We start from the raw sequence: 22,377 nt of genomic DNA on the forward strand, positions 1-22,377 counted from the left end.
ATAACGTCAACCACAGAGAACAGGGACTGAAATTATTAAAAGAAATGACAAGGGTGAGAGCCGACAATTTGTTTTATTTGTTTGTGTGTGTGTGTGTGTGTGTGTGTGTGTGTGTGTGTGTGTGTGTTTCGCGTGCTATCGCCAACGAAACTATGATATCGGTCAACCCTCCATGTGAATTAGATTCATTCATTCATTCATTCATTTATTTTTTATTTCCAACAAAAACATATAAATATATTACAAAAATTGAATACAGTGCATAAATTTCATCATACAAAGTAAAGGATAAATTTACAGAAAACTTGTAGGTATAGGAAAATGTTGGAAATGGGGAGGAATGCTTAAAAGCTAAGGAGGAATGCTAAAAAGATTAGATGACGTCAGCTTACAACTTTTCTTTTGACCTTCAAAGATGTATCTTTCGCGAAGCTTTTATTCAATCTGCATCAAAAGAACCTCTTGTAAATATTAGCATTAATGACTTCTGAAAGACAAAGTATTGATACAATTTTATCGAAATAATTTTTTCCTCATATCCAATCAAGAATCACTGAGAAAATTTAAAGTATGGTTGTTGAAAAAAAAATACATTTTCATGGTCTATTGTGGGTGAAATTACTGCCTTGGGAAATAGTTCGTGTTACTGACTGGTTTTTATATGGAATATGGTTCTAGAATATGACTGAGCACCGTCGTCACACCGGGTCACACGCTAAACATCCCTTGGATAGGACATAAAATAGAGGTCCCGCATGTGAGAGAGAGTCTCAACTCATGCGCGTATTAAAAGATCTCGCTTTATTTATTCATCTCAAAGAGCAGGGTGCATATCCCGCTGAAGTGGTACCATGTCGCATCTAACTAGACCTCAAACCATGGATGACCAGCTAGTGCAGCTGAATATGAGACATCTAACCATCATCTCGAATGAAACAGAAAAACATGAAACATGGGGAGATGAGGTGGCTCAGTCGGCAGCGCGTCTGCCTCCGACCCAAGCGACCCGCGTTCGATACCCGAGTCTGGACTGAGCAATGTTGTGTGTAAGCATACCGTCCCCTCTAGCAAGAGGCAAAACACTCTGTCCCTCACATAAGACAAAAAAAATGGTGGTCCCGTGTATGAGAGAGTCACGACTCATGTACGTTCATTAAGATCCCGCTTCATTCATGCATCGCAAAGATCAGGATGTTTAACCCGGTGAAGTGGTCCCACCTGACATCCTACTGGACCCTATGGAATATAGTGCAGTTGAATATGAGATATCCAGTCATCTTCTCAGACGGAAAATAAAAACATGAAACATCACCAAACACAGTCGAACATGTATTTTAGAGTTAATGTTTAATCGCGTAGTGGTTGTTGCATGGAACTAGAGTAATCCCATTGTCATGATCGTCGACTGCAGTTGTACGATTCACAGGTTCCATAATCAGTATAATTCTCTTGTTATACGATCAACCAGGTGTTGAGATCACATCCCTCTGGGGATACCCAAGGAGGTATCATCTTCCTTATGAGTGATGGATTCGATAACGGCAACCCGCCCTTAGCCACTCATCCTGTGCGAGACACACTCCGGGATCCAGACACAGGTGTCCGGGTCAACATCCTCACCATCGAGCAATCCACATCAGATCAGCTCCACCCTATAGCAGAGGAAACTGGTAATGTTGATTCTAACATCTAACATCATAACATATATAGAGAAAGCTGAGGGGGATGGCGAAACGTGGATTAACTTGACATTCAGTGATACAAGTCATGTGTGACCTAACTTTAAAAGAAATAACATGAAATAACAACGTATGAAAGATCAACTTAGAAACATGTTAAAAGCATCTCACAAGCAATGATAAGGCGGACCTTTTGTGGGGAATCTACCCTCGTTAATGCTAACTGCCTGCGGTCAACTCAACCTTTCGTCGATTTGTATGCTAAAGGGTCCACTTTATCCAAAGATGGGCAGTTACTGGTAGTTACTGGCAGCTTCTACGAAACAGCTTGTATTCATCTATGTTCGCTGTTGTATTCAAGAACTACTTGCAGTTGTATTTTACCTTGTCTACCTAATCACTCATATAACTTATGATATTTTATTAAAGAAGATAGATCATAATTTTATTTTTGATTGTTGAGGGTGATTGGCTTAAAAGTTTTTTTTTAGAAGTAAAGTGGCCATGTTCAAATAGATATGGTGAGAGGAAACGGAGACAAATTGTGATGGAATTATTGGGATCGTGATTTCTGTTTGAGATAAAGTTGTTTTTTTATGATGTCAACTGGCACCAGAGAGTGTGCATTCAAAAAGTCATCTCTTTTTAATGAAAATAAAGTGAAATATGACACTTTTTATAGTGTCACCTTCGACTGCTTATTTCAAAAAAAAAAATTGTATTTACTTTCTTTTTCTTGGATGAAACAGGTGGATCTGCGGTATCGTATGACGTGAATTCCGCGTCCAATTCAATTAATGACGCACTGCAGGAGTTGGTGCGTGAATGTGGAGAACTAACTAACGTGTCGACCAGCATATCAGTAAATATGTCAGCTACATTTAACTAACCCCAGTTAAGGAAATGATGGTCTGCATATGTTAACTTGTATGTATGAACATTCAATGTATTGGAAATAAGAATATCCTATAGTGCAACTTAGACTGCTTTATGACCAATGAAATCTGCGTACACTTCGAAGCAATAAATGAAGTAGGTGAGAATAACTTTCTGAGCAACATGGAGATTCTTATATTTCTTTTTGGGTCTGTAAATTCTAGAATAAAACCCCTATTTTGGAATCTTTTCAGGCTTACTTAAAAAATAACACAGAATAGAATATAGAATTAAAAAAAAAAGAAAGGTAAAATTGCCACACATTTCAAAAAAGGGAGTGTGAAATTTAATATTAAACAGTGAAGTTAACCTGCAAGGTATTTTTGTCATATTTGTTTGATATGTAATGTTCTATGTATTCATTTCGTTATGCTGCATCTTTTTTTCCTATATTATGTGATTCTGTAATTCGCTTGCTGTAAATGCAATCTATTTTTGACCAATAGATACTAAATTATGGGGAAAAAAAAAACTTACTAAGGACTGGTGTTGACAAAATACATTTTCGCATTTGAAAGTGCAATTCCATGTTTTTGTTTTTGTTTTTTACTTTATGTCTCACGAACAGAATAAAATCAGGCTGATAGAATAATTACCCCTCCGTCAAAATGGGGCATGAAATTGTTAAAAGGTAACGATAAGTGTACGTGGCTGTATTATAACGCCTCCAATGACATAATGTAACTCGGTTTTAAATGCAATCATTAGGTGATCCGAGAATCCTCTCGGATCACCTATTGTATCTGTACGGATTCTTTCTTTCTTTCTTTCTTTCTTTCTTTCTTTCTTTATTTCTGGACAAAAGTTGTGCAGAGGTTAGCTCAGAAAGTGCATTGCCTACCAATGTCAAACTTATACCATATATGTATCATGTCGCAAAGACGACAGCGCAAGTAAAATCATAGTGATCAGTCGACCGTGACGTCACTATGACGTCATTATATGAAAACACATTTTCATGCATATCTCATTAATGGAATGGAATATTTCAATGAAATTTACGTCACATATATTTCAAGTCAAGCGAATTTTACTCATATTTTCAAAATTCATTTTTATTTCAAAACGCGCGCGTACGCGCGCGTTGAAATATTTGTATGCTCTAATCGAGCTCAAATTTTTTTTACACACGTTTCAGACCATTTGGAGCATTTTTTGAAAAATTGAAAAAATTGGACGGACGCGTACGCGCGCGCACATATTCGCACGCACAGCTAATATGAAAAAGAAATTTTCAATTTTTTCACACGGATCGGATGCCTAAAATGTCAAGGAATATTTCTACCAAGTTTCAAGTCAATCCCACTCAATATGACGTCATACGGGCCCGTCAAAGTTGAAATTCCGCGCGCGCGTCAATGGCGATATACAGTGCAACAATGCCAAAAAACTGCCAATTTTAAATCCGATTTTACTCGTCAGGATGGACGGTGACCCCCCATTTTCTTTACAAATTCTGAAAGCTGATGAGTTGTACATGTCATTTCATGGGTTGGCAATGCTGGAAAAATGATTAAAATATATCAAATTTCTTAATAAAGTTAAAAAAGTAAATTTTCAAAATGACGTCATCAAATTTCAAGTTCATTCAAGCATATCTTACTTATTCTTTAGTTGATTTTCGTCCAAATTTCAATATGTTGTAGCTTATTAAATGGTCTTTCAGATATATAATAACAACAATTTGATTGGATGACGGCATCACCTCGTAAAAAGGGATTAAAAGTAACATTGTTAAATTTGACCAGTTTACGTGTTATCTCTATGGGAGTGCAGTTTTTCTGGAAATGAAAACTGACATGACTATCTTTATCGAGCACTAGCTCACTTATGCTTCGGTGAATTTCTCCCATATTTTAGTATATTGTAGCTGAGACTTTGGGCTATCGTTAATGTGCCCTTCGTTTTTTCATACGGAGTCGGCATCATGCCCAAAAACTTGGTTGAAATTAAAGCTTATCTTCCATGTATTTTCATATTCCTTTCTTTCTGCAACTTTCTTTGCAATAACTCAAGAAAAACAAGCTCTATCAGCCCAATATTTTGCACATGTTTAGTTTATGTCACGTACATTATTTCATAAAATAACAACTACTTGATCGGGCACCTTCTTGGGTATGTAAATTAGGGTCAAAGGTCAAAAATGTTTCATCCTGTATCTTGGTGAATACATGTCTTATCTTTCCCATATTTTGCATACGTAAAGACCATGTTACAAGAATCATTTCACAAAATAACCACTTTTTGCTCAGACGCCATCTTGTCTGTGCAAAGTAGGGTCAAAGGTCATATGTACTTCTTTCTTTATCTTCATTATGACGTGTTATCTCTATGGGAGGGAATTTTTCTAGATGTGAAAATTGACATGATTGTCTTTATCGACGACTAGCTCAATTACCCTGCGGTGAATTTCTTCCAGATTTTAGTATGTTGTAGCCAATGTAATACTCTTTAAATTTTGTTAATCAAAGTTTTAATCGGATGATGTCTTCACCACGTGAAAATGGATATAATGTAACCTTGTCAAATTTAACCAGTTTACGTGTTATCTCTATGGGAGGGAATTTTTCTGGAAATGAAAATTGACATGACGGTCTTTATCGAGCACTACCTCACTTACTCTTCAGTAAATTTCTCCCAGATTTTGATATGTTGTAGCTGAGACTTTGGGCTATCATCAGTGATTCTCCATTTTTTCATACGACGCCGAGATCACGTCAAAAAACTTGGTTGACATCAAACTTATCTTCGATGTATTGAGATATTTCTTTCTCTCTGCAACTTTCTTTGCAATAACTCAAGAAAAACAGCCCCTATCATCCCCATATTTTGCACATGTTTAGTTTATGTCACGTACATTATTTCACAAAACAACAACTACTTGATCAGACACCATCTTGGGTATGTAAATTAGGGTCAAAGGTCATAAATGTTTTAACCTGTATCTTGGTGAATACATGTCCTATCTTTCCCATATTTTGCACTCGCAAAGGCCATTTTACAAGAATCATTTCACAAAATAACCACTTTTTGCTCAGATGCCATCTTGGCTGTGCAAAGTTGGGTCAATGGTCAAATATACTTCATTCTGTATCTTCGTTATAGTGTATACCGAATTTGGTAACAAAGATAGCAGACCTGACTCTCTTTTCTAAATGAGAATCCAAATATCACACGTCCAATGTCTCTAAACACAGATGAAACCTATATGGTCATGCCTATTGCGATCAGGACTCGAATCATTGATTAAAAAAAAATCGGATCACCTAATTTGTCAGTCTTGACAAATTCCAAGTCTAGTTTTTTTCTTGTCTCGATGTTTTCCAGTTACTAAGCGAAGCGTTTACTTTGAATTCTGGAGCTAATCAAACTGGAAATGTTTGGTTCGACGCCCTCATTGGAAGGAACACTCGTTTTCTGCTGACATACACAAATGCTGCAGGTATTATGACCATTAAACATGTTAAAGAAGAAAACCACTCCAGAATTTCATGAAATAATTTCACAAGAAAGACAAAAAAAAAAACCATGCTGAACAGTGCAAAAATATTGAAAACCGGATAAGAAATCAGGAAGTTGTCGGAGAACACTTCTTGATGCAGTGGTTTTGAATATTCATGTCAGCAAAGTTCTTATTCATTTCATATACAGAAGTGACAAAAATCTCATATTTCACCTGTATAGATATAAAATGTGCCTTAAAACCACCCAAAATAAATAAGAATAGATGTCAACTCTGACACATTTTGGTATGGGAATATGCTTTTACCTGTATTAGCCAAAAATTACAATTTTTCCGAATTTCATATATAACATATATAAAATTTTGTAAGGGCATGACATCATCAACACATTCATAAGAATGTTCACAAGCCTGATCAAGAAATGTATTCCGAAAAAAAAAATGAAACTTCAAAATATGATACCTTTCATGTTTCTTATCTATTCGACTCTTTCCCTTTTTCTTCTGTTGTGTAGGGAAGATTTTTGTCTTTCTTTTAGAGTTTATTTACTTGTGGGATGGATTTCCTTTTTTAGGGCACTGCACAATAAGTGTTACAGTTCTTGTACATATGTGTTAACATTATTGTAGGTATTTACCTCGAAAAAAAAGAGAAAATGAACATATTCTATTTGAAAAATTTATGTGACATCTTCTTATCCACTCCTTGCAAGAGACAAGGAATGAGAATGTATAGAGACGACCAAGAAAAAATATATATACAATGTAATAAATGACCTGAAACAAGCAGAATTTCTGTTTCGATCTGCACAGACCAAGTCACAGCTCCTGACCAGTATAACAGGTCAGGAGAGGGCCGAGAATAGTTAAATGATGACAAAAAGTAAACTTGTAAGGTAGATGGATTAGTTGCGTTTGCATTAGCATTGGTGGGTGTACCGTACGAGTCAAGTTAACCAGTTATAATCCTGCTGCGCTGTTTTCAGCAAGAGCATTTATCTTTAACGCTCGTCTGCATGTGAGTGTATTTACAAGAGTATTTCGTAGTGTGAGCTCGTTGATGCTTTATTCGGGGAAAAAAGGTGTTTTTTCCGGGGTGGGGGTAATGTCGTACACATTCACATAAATAAGGCAGAATTTCCATAAAGTGTAATTTTGAATATTTATGCTTGAAAGATTGTATATAAAATTGCCAATCTGCTATTGTATATAAGTAGTATATTAGCGTCAACATCCTTTACAGGCTGAGTTATCATTTCTTCCAGGTATTACAATTTATCTTCATTCATGTCTTTCCAGGAATAACGGTCTCCATCACTCGCCCCGACAACATTGTGATATCATCAACCAGTCCCGAGTACGACGAAAATATATCGAGAAGAACGATAACAATATCGATATTTGGTGTGGCGCAGGTATAGAACTGAACATTCGTAATAGAATCCCAACTCCACACTCAGTCGAGTTTGTGTCAAGATTCCTAGACAAGACAAGTTCCCTGCATTTTACTTTTTTAAATTTGTGATCTACAACCTCTCATTATAGACCATGCCGTAAGTGTGTCCTCGGTAATAATGTGTACCTGAGAATACTCCATTCGGCAGTGTTCGCAATACGTACGCGATTGTGCCGGCCACGTTTTGGATTTATATCAAATACGACACGGGCGCTCCACCAGCCATAAAGTGTCTTAACGAATTTTGTTAAAATTTTGAATAGAGGATCGCTAGAATGCAGAATATGTAAAATTTCAGTGATCACAAGGAGACGAGTCCTTCTTTGGTATGGTAGACCGTTCTCCAAGTGCTCACAGAGCATAACAGAGCGTATATCCATCATAGTATGTCCACTTATGAGTATAGTGTATTATTTAACCTCTTTGCAAAGAGCGCTGTGCGCCATACCAGATTTCTATCAAAAAGTGGGACAACGTAACTGAGCACGATCAACGAGATCAAAACAGAGGTTTGGATGTATATCAGAAATCACGCAGGCAGGCCTAACCTCTTTGACGCCGTTGGAATACCAGATGTTCTTCTTGTGTTGAAAAAAAAAAAGAAATGGGAGCACCATGTTATTTTGGTATAAAATGCAGGTCCTTCATGATGTACTCTCAAGTCCTATTCTTTGATGATATACTTCCGTTGCGTGACAACGTGTATTTCTTCTGAAATAGCTTTACACAATTGAGCATAAGGTAGAGAATTTATGAAGTGATAATGATTTTATCTCATTTTCACTTTTCTATGTATCATTAACATGAAATGGCATCTATTACAATACAATGTTTATCCATTTGATTGAGCATCCACTTTGTTTTATCATCACCCTCAACTATAGAGCGGACAGTGGACGTACAACATCCAGAATCAAATTAGCTCAACGCAGTCTGTCACGCTATCCATCACGTCAGATCCAGTTTTCGAGGATGAGGACCCAATCACCATCACATCGGAGATCAATAACTCCGTTTTGGACTTCTCGAATGACATCGAACCGGTGGTTTTGTACGCACAGGCCAAAAAGGGTTTTCAACCGGTCATTGCTGCAAGCATCAAGGCTTTTGTCGATCGACCTGGCGGGACACCGTTGGAATTACCGCTGCTAGACAACGGAGCAGGTATCATTTTAACTCATTCCAACGCTTTCCAGTGGCAAATATGAACGCAAAATATATAAAAGTATATTTAAGGGTACTGTTTACCATTGGGAGCAGTGATGTAAAAAGAACTATAAAAGATATCAAATTTGATGCACAATTAACGTAGGTCAGTTGTATCACAAAACATCCTAACATAATTTTTATTTTAAAAAAATCGCAATGAAACCTGAAATATATGGAGATATCACTATTTATCTCAATACACCATAACTTTAGACAGTTTAGTCTGGAAACTTTTTTTTATTATAATTATTGTTAACATTTTGTATATTATCTAACACTATTTACCGTTGTTTACACTGATTCAAATTGTTATTTTTTTTTCTATCCCTTGCTGACATGTTTGAAGTATTTCGAAGCACTACAGCTGGGTTTTTGCTTCATCTGTAAACTGTAAATAATGTCTTTAATAGGGGCAGACATAACTGCAAACGACGGGATATACTCGAGAAATTTCCTTGGCTTTACATCAAGTGGTTTCTATGGCCTGAGGATCGTCGCAGAGAATGATGGGAACGCCAAGATCCTAAGCCAACCCAGCGGTTCCAGAGCTCAAGCATACATCAGCTTTAATGATGATGGCACGGTAGCTTCCAGGCCATCGATTGGTATGTTGTACAAAAATGAAAAGGGAATATCAATAGCCCGTTTTTGAGCTTCATTGGTCTCCCGTATGATGTCGAGGCCGCAAGTCATTTGCTCACATTTGAATGGAAGATTTTTTTTCGCTTTTAAGATAGATATGCTGCGTTTAATTCTTTCGAATGGCATTCTCAATAATGTTATGCCACGAAAAATATGTGTATGGTTTATGTGAAACTAGATTATAACATTGCATTGTGGCTTGAAGGAACTACTGTGTTATGTCCACCGGAAATTTCGTGACAACTGTGACGATTGATCGTAGTTACATAAATTGCTTGCTAACAGTGAGATATACACATACATTTAAGTGAAGGCATACCAAATAAGGGACAGTGTCTTTAATGGTCTCTATTCCAGCTGTCTGAAATGATTTGTGATATTTAAGGAATGAATTGATGTGTAAACGTTTTAATTCCTTCGTTGGCGCAACTCCTAAGCAAATAGGCAATGTGACAAAGTTCAAACGGTTACAGCTTGTTATTCCGAAGGTTCGTTATTCCGAAGATTCGTCATTCCGAAGGTTAGTTAAACCGAAAATGAAATAAGGTTCTTTATTCCGAAGATTCGTCATTCCGAAGTTTCGGTAATCCGAAAATGTGATGAGGTTTGTTATTCCGAAGGCTCGTTCATCCGAAAATGAAATAAGGTTCGTTATTCTGAAAGTTGTTGTTGTTGATGTTGTTTTTATTTCCGTTTTCATATAAAAAATACACACATTACAAGTTGCATATACATTGCATATACGTACAGAAGAGACGGGGGATTGCCTGTTCAGTCATTTTTTTCAAAATATGTCTGTTCTTCCACAGGGTCCCGAAACAAAGCTCGTTGTTCCGAAGGAAATTCGTTACCGACCCTATATCACTTCGGATCAACGAACCTTCGGAATAACGAACGTTATTTCATTTTCGGATTAACAAACCTTCGGAATAACGAACCCTATTTCATTTTCGGAAAGAACGAGCCTTCGGAATAGCGAATCCTATTTAATTTTTGGATTAACGAACCTTCGGAATAACGCCACAAATGTTCGGATTAACGAACCCTTTTTCATTTCCGAATTAACGAACCTCGAGGTATAGGGAATTTGTGTGTTTCGGATTAACGAACCTTCGGAATAACGAACCTTCGATATAACGAACCTTCGGAATAACAAACAGCACCCATTCAAACGACTTTAACATCAACACAATACCTTTCTCATTCGACAGGTAGTTACCCGGTACGTTTTGCAGGCGACATGGTGCAGGAATTGGAGGTTGAAGATGCTCCTTCCTTTGTCAGAGGTTCATCTACTGGATCCACGAGCATCAATAATGTGCCACCCAATATCGTGAACATGGACGTGTTTCCACCGAGCAGAATTCTCGACCTCCAGGTGACTTCGACGTCCGTTGAGAACCTCACTGCCGTGCTGACATGGACCGCACCGGGGGACGATCTCGACTCAGGAACGGGTAAAGGTTTTCATTGACGTTGACACTGACAGAGGATTATTTCAATATACTTTAGCATATTTACACTTCTGCTGGGTACAATTCATAAAGCGTGTTTTTTTCTTTTTCGACAAATTTGTCGAACAAATTTTCTCTCAGTCAGTTAAATGGAAGGATTTCAGCAGCTTATAACAGTATGTCAGGCAAAATATGTAACAAAACGCTTCATGAAATGCCCCCCTCTCTGATGTCTTTACATGCACTTGGAGCACGTTTAAACAGGAACCGTCCTGCATCGTAGAAACACAATTCTTTTGTATGATTTTCAACTGTTTCTGTGCTACAAATATTAACCGAGTGTCTTGTAATGAAATCAAACAAATAAAACCACAAAAAGGTAGTACCTTCAACAAATATAATTTATAATAGAATATATATATATATATATATATATATATATATATATATGATATATATATATATATATATATATATATATATATATATATATATATTATATTATATTATATGAAGTAACTCTTCTTTTAAACATTAACATTCCCCGAAATCAACTTTCCATCTCTCTAGTCAGGTTTTGCTAATCCTGACTACATTATGTAGTACATAGACCACATCAGCAATCACATCTGTGCCATCCAGCTCGATATGCTATCAGGGTGTGCTCATTTTACGATCTGCTTACAACGTTTTGAACACGCCCGAAAACCTTACATGTATACTGCCACCAACTCTACCATTGTTGACTTCACAATGAATCGCAGGAGAATCGCAGTCCTGCTCAGGGGAGATCTGTCTGAATTAAAAGGAACAGTTAGAATAGGCATTAGGGCTTAAAGGGATGGTGTAGGTTCGATTGAGATGGGGATACAGATTTTAACTTTTTGTGAGATGATTAGAAACCACTTACATATGCAATATCAAAGAGCATACAATTCCAGAGGAATGTAAAGTATATTATTTTGTTGAAAATCAGCTTTGAAATGATATCCCAAAACAAAGCAAAACGAAGTAGTCCTCAGGAAAGATTTGACAGTCTGATATGAAAATTTAATAACGCCGTCGCTTTATTAAATTTCTTATATATAGTTGTTTGTGATAGCGAGAATTCGATGAATTGGATTCTGCTCTCATTATTATGTTTCAGCGACATTATATGACATCCGTGTGTCAGACTCTATGGATATGTTGATGTCTGACTTTGAGGGTGCCGCCAGGGTGAATGGTTCAGATTTGCTGGTCCCGCAACCATTCGGGTCGCCGGAAGAATTCGTTGCCTCTGTCGAGAACGTGACGCAGGTGGCTGCTTTCTCCTATTGGTTCGCCATTCGCGCCTCTGACGACAGCGGCAAAAGTGGCGACGTGTCCAACATCGCAGTTGCAACATTCAGGCGTATTATCCCTGTCCCAGATCCTACAACCACAGAAGAGCCAACAACAACGCAAGAAATAACAACAACACAACTAACAACAACACAAGAACTAACAACTACGCAAGAACCAACAACAACAGAAGAACCAACAACTACACAAGAGCAAACGACTACACAAGAACCAACAACAACAGAAGAACCAACAACTACACAAGATACACAAGAACCAACAACCAACGACTACACAAGAAGAACCAACAACTACACAAGAGACTACCAAGAGCCAACAACTACACAAGAGCCCACGTCTACACGAGCCAACAACTACACAAGAGCCAACAACTACACAAGAACCAACAACAACAGAAGAACCAACAACTACACAAGAGCCAACAACTACACAAGAACCAACAACAACAGAAGAACCAACAACTACACAAGAGCCAACGACTACACAAGAGCTAACAACTACACAAGAGCAAATAACTACACAAGAGCCAACAACAACACAAGAGCCAACAACTACACAAGAACCGACAACAACACAAGAGCCAACAACTACACAAGAACCAACAACAACGCAAGAGCCAACAACTTCACAAGAGCCAACATCTACACAACAACCAACAACATTAGAACCGACATTAGCCGCTACAACAGTCAAAACTCTGACTATATGTCCATCTAAAGTCTGTCAGAATGGCGGGGGTTTCAACCCGCAAACATGCGCATGCAACTGTCCAACCGGATTCCAAGGGGAAAATTGTCAATGTAAGTTGTAATTCGAAGAATACTTGACAACAGAATAAACTTACAAAAATAACATATTACATACAAATGCTTGCTTATAGGGGTTATGTTAAAACAATAAAGCAACTGAAAGATTGTTTTTTAACCGTGCTGAAATATTTTGATTATATTCATATTTTTCAAAAGCTAATGTTCAGATCATGATGACTACTGTGCATAGCGTAAATTTCACTCCCGTGTGAAATTTGCTATCAGCACCGACGCCAAAAGTTTTAGATTTTAACAGCAAAACTGGTAACTCTGAAAATAGTTCTAAAACAAATAATACCTAGAGTAGAATTTTTGTGTTTGTGTGTGTGCTTTGCTGTTGTGTTCGGAATTGGAATATCTGTCAGTGACAGTGTGAACTTTGCTGTAATAGTATACATGATGATTGGTTTGACTCGGGATATCTAACCATGTTATGCTGGTCACGACTTTAATTTTGGTTGCGTTACACAAAGCTTTTATCTTCCTTTTGAAATGTTTGACCAAAACAGCTTTTAATGAATACCCCCTTCGACGTGGTCTTGTGGTTAGAACGAGAACTGTAACATCTCAAACGATGTTAACATTCTTGAACTCTGGAATATTTGAATTCAAAGCAGTCAGTGAAATAAAATCCAAATAATTGTAAACATATCTATCGACAGGAAAGTTTTCGAACATTATTTAAAACTCTTTCGGTTTAGCCTAGCGTTGTACAATGTTCATCAATCAACGACAGCTTTTCGTGCAGAAATAAGACCTATAGGCTGTTGCATTCGTGTATTTCCACGTGGTCACATCTCTATTAATCAGACTAATATGACATTTAATTAATTGTCTTCTCCTTTTGTGCAATATCCTCTCCTTCTGCCCTTCTATCAATCTGTTGTATACAAGTTCATCGTTAACACTAGTTGTGATTATAGCATATAGAGCATATAGCATATAGAGCCTTAAAATCGTATTATGGTATTGTAAATTTTATATGAATTAACAAGTACGCATACTCTTATTGTACTTTATCGCAAAATTTCAACGTGTAAAGAAGTATGTGTGTATGTGTGCATTCGTTCTTCTGTAAGCTGCGGTGTCTTTGTGTCAAAACATGGGTACCTAACTTAAAACATTCATTTTCACTATCCTGTTAAAATCTGCAGTTGACAAGCAACAGCTTTCGAGTGGAGTACAGCTGTTCTTTGGCATCACGCTTGGAGTGGTAAGTTACGCGAATTAGGATATCCTATTTCTAATAAACCAAGGATGTGTATCCACGAGTCCTTCATCAATTGTACATGATCTTCGTATCGTAAAATTCCATACAAACATGATTAAAAAATCGAGGGCTAAAATGGCAAATTCAGGATTTAATAATTTTAGTCATCTTCATCTGAAACTTTAAAAAAAAAAACCTCCCAAAGGAATTTTAATCATGATATTGCGTTCTCGTTTTGGGAGGTGTGCCCGAAACTCGACACTCTTAAACTTGAGGTCCCGAGATCGAATCGAAATTCCCCTGTAGACAAAGATGCTGTACTTGTTTATACCTCGTTAGCTGAGTAATAAAATCAATATGTAACCGTCAATGTTTTAATTACGACGATGATGATAGCACAACGAAAATGCTTGAATCATTTCTTTTCTTACACTGAAGAGACTGCTCTTAAGTGCTTTAAAAACCCTCGACTTCTATATTTGAATAAAAAACAATACTCATTACTCCTTCATATTATAAAACATTATATAGTTACCGATCATAACTTTTCATGCAATTTTTCGGCTGTCTTAGCATGTCATTTGTTATTTCAACTGTCTTCTCCTTCGTGTCTCACAGTGCATAAATCTGTTGTCACCTCTTCGCGAGATTGTTGCTGTTGCCATCAATAACTACTGCAACGACGAATTTTCAGTGTGCTGTCCAAATCAAGGACCACGACTCAAGTACGTGCAACATCTTGCTGAAGTTGAAGTTTGAGTTAAAGCGGTATAGGGGAGTAGATAGTTTCCATGGCTACAGGAATCGTTGTTATCGTTCACAATAAAGAATGTAATGATGGTAATGACGTCAACACCTTACTAGACTTGCAAACAAATCTTAGATAATTCTGTTTTTTTTTACTGACAGATACACTAAGATTGAATAGATGTATAATATGTTCTTCGATTCCCGCCATTTGCTGTGTACATTGCGTCAATGATTTGCTTTACGCAAAAACAATATCGAAGAATTCGGACTATATATTTTTGTTTGTTTGTTTTTAAGCGCCGAAGATCTGAATTTTGTCACTGCGGCTCATGTTCTGATAGCGGACGGCTTCCCAGTAGAATCGAGGCTGCAAATCGGTTGTTACGTCACCATCGTCGCTCTTCCTCCGGAAAACCCCGATCTCTGTGCAAATGGGGAATCATCTGGAGGACGACGTCGGCGAGATGTCTACGACCGGATTAAACGCCAAACAGGTTAGTGAGACAGCAATACTGTACTCTTCTATGCTATACGTTTGTCCCCCAACATGAAAGTAAAACAACGTTCCTAAAACTTTAAACGTGTTAAATGTAACGGTTATGGCTTGTATCCTTGCGACACATAGCTACTTAAAGGTACGCTACCTTTGGGTGCAGTAATTTGATAAATGTTCGAGATATCACATTTGATGTACAGGTGTATGTCACTTATATCACAAAACATCATACCATACAAAAATTTCGCAATAAATCCTGAAATATAAGGAGATATCACTTTTTTTTTTCTCAATAAACCACAACTGAAGACGGTTTAGTTTAGAAAAATTTTTATTATAACAATTGTTCACATTTTGTATATTAAATAATACTTAACATTGACTATACTGGTTCAAATTTTTACATTGGTTGTTTCTATCCCTAACTCGCATTTTAGAACTGCGTTGAAGCACTACAGCTGTTTTTTTGTTTTTGTTTTTTCTTCATCTGCAAATGGTAAATAATGCCTTTAAGGATAGCATTCCAACAATTCACAGTCTTTTTTCCACTGAATTCAGGACAATTTTACCGAGTCAAAGTATCGAAAACCTATGCATTCTTTGCGTTTAGACCAAACGTACATCCCACAGGACCTTCTCCACCAGTCAATTCAGGAGAATATGAAGACCATAGAAGACGCCCTCAATGTCTCGATCGCTGACATCAGCCTACCTACTGTCGACGGTGTTGAACCAACAACCACCCCACCGACGCCCGACACGGAGTTTCCCACATACCTCATTGCCATTATCGCAGTGGTGGCTGTATTATTCGTTGTGATCTTCCTGTCGCTTTGTTTGCTTAGCATGCGCATGTGAGTGTGACGAAATATTGCTTATGACAGGTACATAATTGTATGATGTATGAATAGTTTTTTCACACATCAACGAACAATGCACATGATTTCAAACTCACGTGTGTTGTGTAATGCTTTATGCAAATTCTGCCAGCAAAACAAAACAAAAAAGAGATGACAAACAAGCTCAGATTTGGAATAAATCTGTCAACCTCTGAAAACAAAGGTTTAATCGATACACAGTCAATTTGATAATTTCATCAAGACAAGAAAAGCAGGCAGAGCGAGTAAAGAATAACGACTAAGGCAGATGTAACAAGGATGTGGTAGTAGGTAGTAGATTTCTGAAATTGGATATTATATTCCGTTTACTGAGTAATGACCAACGAAAACATAATGATACATAATATTCGGCTGAATACCTTTAAAGGTAGGGAATCCCATTTGCATGCCTTAAATGAAGAGTTGTATAAATACAGTGGTATGTTGAAGAGAGTATCATTTTAGAAACTCCCATAAAGTATTGAAAGTGGAAGGTAACATTTAGTACATTTTTATTTACCGTTAGATTTTGAATTGAATTTTTTTCGGGGCTCACCGTTTAAATTCCAGTACATTACTAGGCTAGCTTTGCAGACCCATGTACTGCATGTGTGTCCATCATGTATATTTTGTGAAGAAAGTTCATCAAAACTTACAAACATTTCTATATACATTCTTGCCACACACTCTATATGTTATTACTTCAGCTCTTATACTTTTAGATTTGTGTTTATAGATTAAAAAAATACAGAAGACTGCAACAAAAAGGCTTAAGTGTGGCTGACACACAGAACTACTGAGTAGTTGAGTTTTGTGCATTATTCAAATTGTAGATAACTGTTGACTTCCCCTAAACAAGTACCCTGAGGTTCATATTGAATGTTTTGCTGCATTTTGGGAGGTCTGTAAAAGGTATCCCCTACCTTTAAGGCCGCGCGTACGTCTCCTAATTTCAATATCAAACTTTGCCTCCCATGAGCGAAGAGGCAATGTTGACAGTATACCTATCATATATAATAACAGCACTTGTCACTGACAAACCATCATTTTCACTATCGACTTCATCAGTGTTGTTCTCATCATATAATCGATTCACTTTGAACATTGCTCATGTGATCGTGATCGCTTGCTTTCATTTCCGTCATGAGACATGAGCCCAACATCAACAGGGCCAATGTACCTGCCCTTAACATGATACCTATTTAAAATTAATAACCATGTTGTTACTTCCTTTGCCATTGTGAAGGCTATTCCTAACTCCGAAAATACAGTATTGAGTGTGTTGTCTTTCTTTTGAAATTCTGTCAGGACTATGGTGAGGGAGGCTCAACTTCATAAAGATGCGAACCCATGGGGACAACGTAAGTAACTGACGTAAATTATTCTTCGTGGGTGTAACTTAAATGTGTCTTTCATTCGCATGGTCTGAATACTGGCAAGGAACTGGGGTCAAAGGTAAGCTTTCTATTATTACTTTCGTTTTCATATGCTTCACGGGATAGCTACTGAATATCAAATTGTTTCTTCCCAGAATACCGACGGGACCATCCTACCATGCGGGCAGACTCCGCCAATTTTTCACTGAGACACCAAGCTGGAAACAGAAAGAGATCAGAAGTGTATTACTCTTCAGCGTCACACACGCCTTCGACTGTTGAGAGAAATGTCCTCGCTGGAAATCATCACTACTACTATTGAGCTTGCCGCTCAACACCACTACAAAAAGGAAAACCAAAAACCCAAAAAACGGAATAGCAAAAGCGTCAATAAGACGACCATGGTAACAGATATGATGGCAACGATAACGCCTTCTATAACCTGCAAAATCAAGAAGTAATTGATGATGATAAAGGTGACGTGATAAATATTGTAGTTCCTTTTACTTCAAATCAAGTCAAATCTTCTCAGCATAACACTAAATCTCTGAATCATACACAAGTGGCCAGGTTGTTGTATGAATAAGATAATGCCTTCTATAATCTACAAAATCTAGATGTACAGGCTGTAATTGAAAATGATATAGACGTAACGAATATTCTAGTTCATTTTACTTTAGATTAAGTCAAATGTTCCTTGTGGAACACTCTCTAACTCATTATCCCAAATCAAATCAAATATGGAAATGCCTTCTTTAATCTACGCTTATGATGATCGTCCCCTGCATTTCATTTTTATCATTTCCTATTGCTTCCTTTCATATATGAGATTCGTTCTTGAAAAAAAAAGAAAATGTATGTAAGATCCAAACGTTACGAATATTAGCTGTGTAAATGACTATGTAAGTATTTTGTTGATTTTTATTGATTTTGAAATGCAGAAATAAAAACTGAACTGAACTGAACTGAAACCAACGAGTAATTATTGGTAATGATATTGATGTATATTGTTCAGTTTACTTCAGATCTTGTCAAATCTTCCAAGTGGAACACTGAATCTCCTAATTATACCCAGGTGACCAGTTTGTGTGAATAAAATAAGTGCAGTTAATAACAACCCAAACCGTGGAAACGTGATAACGAAAGTATCAGAACATGGAAAAGAGATTGTTTGGTTCATTTAATATTTCGTTGCGATCAAAATGTACTTGAATTATACCTGCTATCGGGCAAATCTTCTATTCTTTTTCAAAGTGGAATAGTTATTATGAGTTTATTGATAAAGACACAGTTTTTTCACCATTTGCTTTTAGACTGTATATGGAGTTTGAACTCATTGTTACCACTTACAACACATTCAAGCATGTATCCAGTGAGTTAGCAAAAAAGATTATCGATCGCAATCATGGATGTTGTATATACTGTACATAGGTGGTAGCTTGGTCGAGGCCCTAAGTACATCAAACTTACCCTCTTTTTTCATTTGAATTTAGATTGGCACATAGAAAACCCATAGTAATGCACATTGTCTATATTGAGTCACTGGCACATAAAGGTTAAACACGAAAGAGTTAATCTCTGTTGCAACTCCTTAATGATGTAAAGTGGGCTTTCCTTAATACTAATCCTAAATATTGATTGGACAGAGATGTTCAAGCTATATCAGTGGTAGAGACTTGTGACGATTGCAATACTGAATGGTTCATGTTACAGATTGAAAGTATTGATAATCACTGCAACGATGTGGGTGTACAAGCGTACATTAATACAATGCCAGTGAATGTCTTGAATCCTACATGCATTCTTGTTATTAAAAAAAAAGAAGAAGAAAGAATGAGAAACTCTTATCGTGTTTCAGGAAACGCGATCCAAATTCTTTGTGTTGTCAAAATAAGTTTAGCTTGATAGGTGTCTAGTTAAGCCCCCCCCCCCCCCCACACACACACACATACACACAAAGGAAAGGAAAGAAAATTCATCCAAAAATGTGCATTCCACTGAATATTTCAGGCTTACTGTAAATACTCTAATCATTTCGTGATCTTAAACTCAGTCTATATATATGGTGTTTTTGTCTCATTTTCAGTGTGATAACTGGAATGATAAAAGAGTGTTATATTTGATTTCGTGGCGATGATATTATTGATATATTGGAACTTATACACGTACTGATATTGCTGAGAGTACATTACATGATAGCTTCTTAGTGTAGGTTTCAATCACTGTTTACGTATACATGTGTCGTCATGTGTCGGCAAAGCTACTGGGGAAAAATCTGAAATCATACTTTCCATTGAATCTGTCCATGTTTACTTTAGATGTAAAGAGTGGTGTGCTCTCATTATCTATAACCATGATTGCAGAGGCTGTGTTTTGTGTTTATTTCTCACTTTTCGGAGTATGATGATGACTATACCAGGATGAAGTAGTGTATTTTTGTGGTGATATAAGGATACATGCAAGTGAATTTATGTTGGTACTCATGAGAGGATTAAAAAAAAAATGCTTCATAGGGTACGAAAAAGTTCAGAAGATGTAATAGAAGATGTAATATAATATCATGTTAACTCTAAATGCTCTCATTATTTCTAACCTTGATTTCAAACATTGTCTTTTGTGTTTATTTCTCACTTTGCAGCATAATGGTTATAATGGTTGAATAGTGTATTTGATTTGGTAATATATGCACGTCAATTTATAATGATATGATTGAGGGGATATCATAAGATATTTGCTTGATAGGTTATAAAAAAAAAGTGTGGAGGTATTGACATAAATTACATTCGTTAGGTTGCAAAGGTAACAACTTTGGGCTTATCTTTGAAACAACCAGGAGGTACTCAAAGCAGATCTAGAACGATTGGATGGACCGGGGTAGGGTTCGGCTTACACACAATGTGTTATATTTCTTTTTTTATTTCGTTTTCTCATTGTAGTCCATTACTACGTGCATTACATTGGTTGCCTGTAAAGCAGAGAATCATACTTAAAACTCTGCTAATTGTATAGACCTTTTCATGGTACAGCACCAGTGTACATACAGCAACTTGTAGAGTTAAAGACTTCATTTCAAACATTTTATCACCTTCGAAGTTCATGAGATCAAACATTATTGAAATAGCCATCGGGGAAATCAATAATTACTCTTGGTGACAGGGCATTTTTGTACGCTGCACCAAAATTATGGAATAATCTCCCTTTGTTTGTAAGACAAGCAGTTACAATTAATGAGTTCAAGGTCAGGTTAAAAAGTCATCTCTTGAAGTAATGTATTTTCTGTTTGAATTTGTAGATATTATTATTATTATTATCATCATCATCATTAGTATATTTCTTCATTTAAAAGGTCAATTTCATTGATACCTTCACCCATGCCAAATCAAATTATTTCTGGCTTCCTCCATGCTGTTTTCAGACAGCAAGTTTAAAACAGGTATAATAGGGCCTGACAATATGATGAAGTTTATTTTTTTATTCAAATCAATTTTCCATGCAAGTACATTTACACTATACATTGTATTTATCTTAACACGGATGTACAATTCAGACACCTACTGAAATCAACTGTTTTGACATACATATCTGTTTTTAATGAGAGTGATTCGCAGATAACGATAGCCGTAAAGACACGATAATAGTAATTAATGTAATAATTATAGTAATAATAATGATAATGATAATAATAATAGGTCCATAATAAATGGGATATTTGGAAGTACATGCTATGATCTAATGATTCGAATTTTATTAGAAACAGCCATGTTGAGTTGAAATGAAATCATTTGACGTACTACCTACAGAATTCCATATACCCAGTGACGATGGATAAATGTTTTTTGTTTTTTTTCGTGACCGATGTTGTACTCAAGAACGACATTCAAAATGAACCGATAGTATCAAATTACGGTGTTTTGGTCTGTCATTTCTGTCTTGGTCTAATCATTACTAAGGAATTTGTGTGCAGCTTTTGTGTATAATTATGTGTGTGCTGTGTTAATTGATAAGGGATATTATGTGCAAAGATGTTACCAGTGTCACGTGATATTGAAGACAAGTGGAAGTGAACTTTATAGGTAATAACTTAGCAGTCACTATCAATTTGTAACACATTAAGGCAGAGGGTAGAAATGAAGAGAACCGATAAGTCCATTTTTGAAGATTTTGACGTATGGTCTCTGTCATAAAGTACAAAACAATACCTTTTAAATGATATATTGGTCACTAAAGGTACATTTTTGAAGTTATGGCCAAAAGAAGCAAAATTTTTCTTATTATTCCCTTTATTTTTCTTGACCTTTAATCGCAAATATCTCCATTTGGCAAATATGGCCTTATCGGTTTTTGTGAACAAACTCTTCAAATATTCTAAATCAAAGTTCATAGTTTTTCATTACCACTGATCACAAATGATGCTTAAAATGATGCAGTCTCTGTAACATATAATTACGTCCTTTTAGTTTCTAATAGAAGACATAATATCACATATTAGAAACTTGATGTGACTCTCTCAGTGACGAAGTAACACACGTTTGGGTTCATCAGAAACATATTGTTCCCATTAGTTTTCTGTTTTCAGTTTGCCGGGTTTCAGTAAACCTTTTCTTAGATTTAGATTTAGGTGACAAAAGAATTCAGTGGTTTGAAACTACACAACTTATTGGTTTAACGGGAGCAA

The 22,377-nt window shown here is 36.5% G+C and overlaps 1 protein-coding gene across 1 annotated transcript in view; it reads left to right on the plus strand.

The window, feature by feature from the left end:
• The window catches only part of LOC139738511 (calcium-activated chloride channel regulator 1-like), a 55,147-nt gene that overhangs the window by 27,117 nt on the left and 5,653 nt on the right, over positions 1-22,377 (plus strand). The window contains exons 8-18 of the mRNA XM_071649137.1: positions 1,469-1,670; positions 7,378-7,493; positions 8,419-8,698; positions 9,154-9,348; positions 10,597-10,842; positions 11,987-12,232; positions 14,147-14,205; positions 14,821-14,927; positions 15,250-15,446; positions 16,059-16,302; positions 17,635-17,687. Coding sequence (XP_071505238.1) covers positions 1,469-1,670; positions 7,378-7,493; positions 8,419-8,698; positions 9,154-9,348; positions 10,597-10,842; positions 11,987-12,232; positions 14,147-14,205; positions 14,821-14,927; positions 15,250-15,446; positions 16,059-16,302; positions 17,635-17,687 — 1,945 coding nt within the window. The remainder of the gene's footprint in view (positions 1-1,468; positions 1,671-7,377; positions 7,494-8,418; positions 8,699-9,153; positions 9,349-10,596; positions 10,843-11,986; positions 12,233-14,146; positions 14,206-14,820; positions 14,928-15,249; positions 15,447-16,058; positions 16,303-17,634; positions 17,688-22,377) is intronic.

The sequence above is a fragment of the Diadema antillarum genome, unplaced genomic scaffold (assembly GCF_040938485.1).
Source record: "Diadema antillarum isolate AM-2024a unplaced genomic scaffold, OU_Dant_1.0 seq00000750_RagTag, whole genome shotgun sequence".
Lineage (NCBI taxonomy): Eukaryota > Metazoa > Echinodermata > Echinoidea > Diadematoida > Diadematidae > Diadema > Diadema antillarum.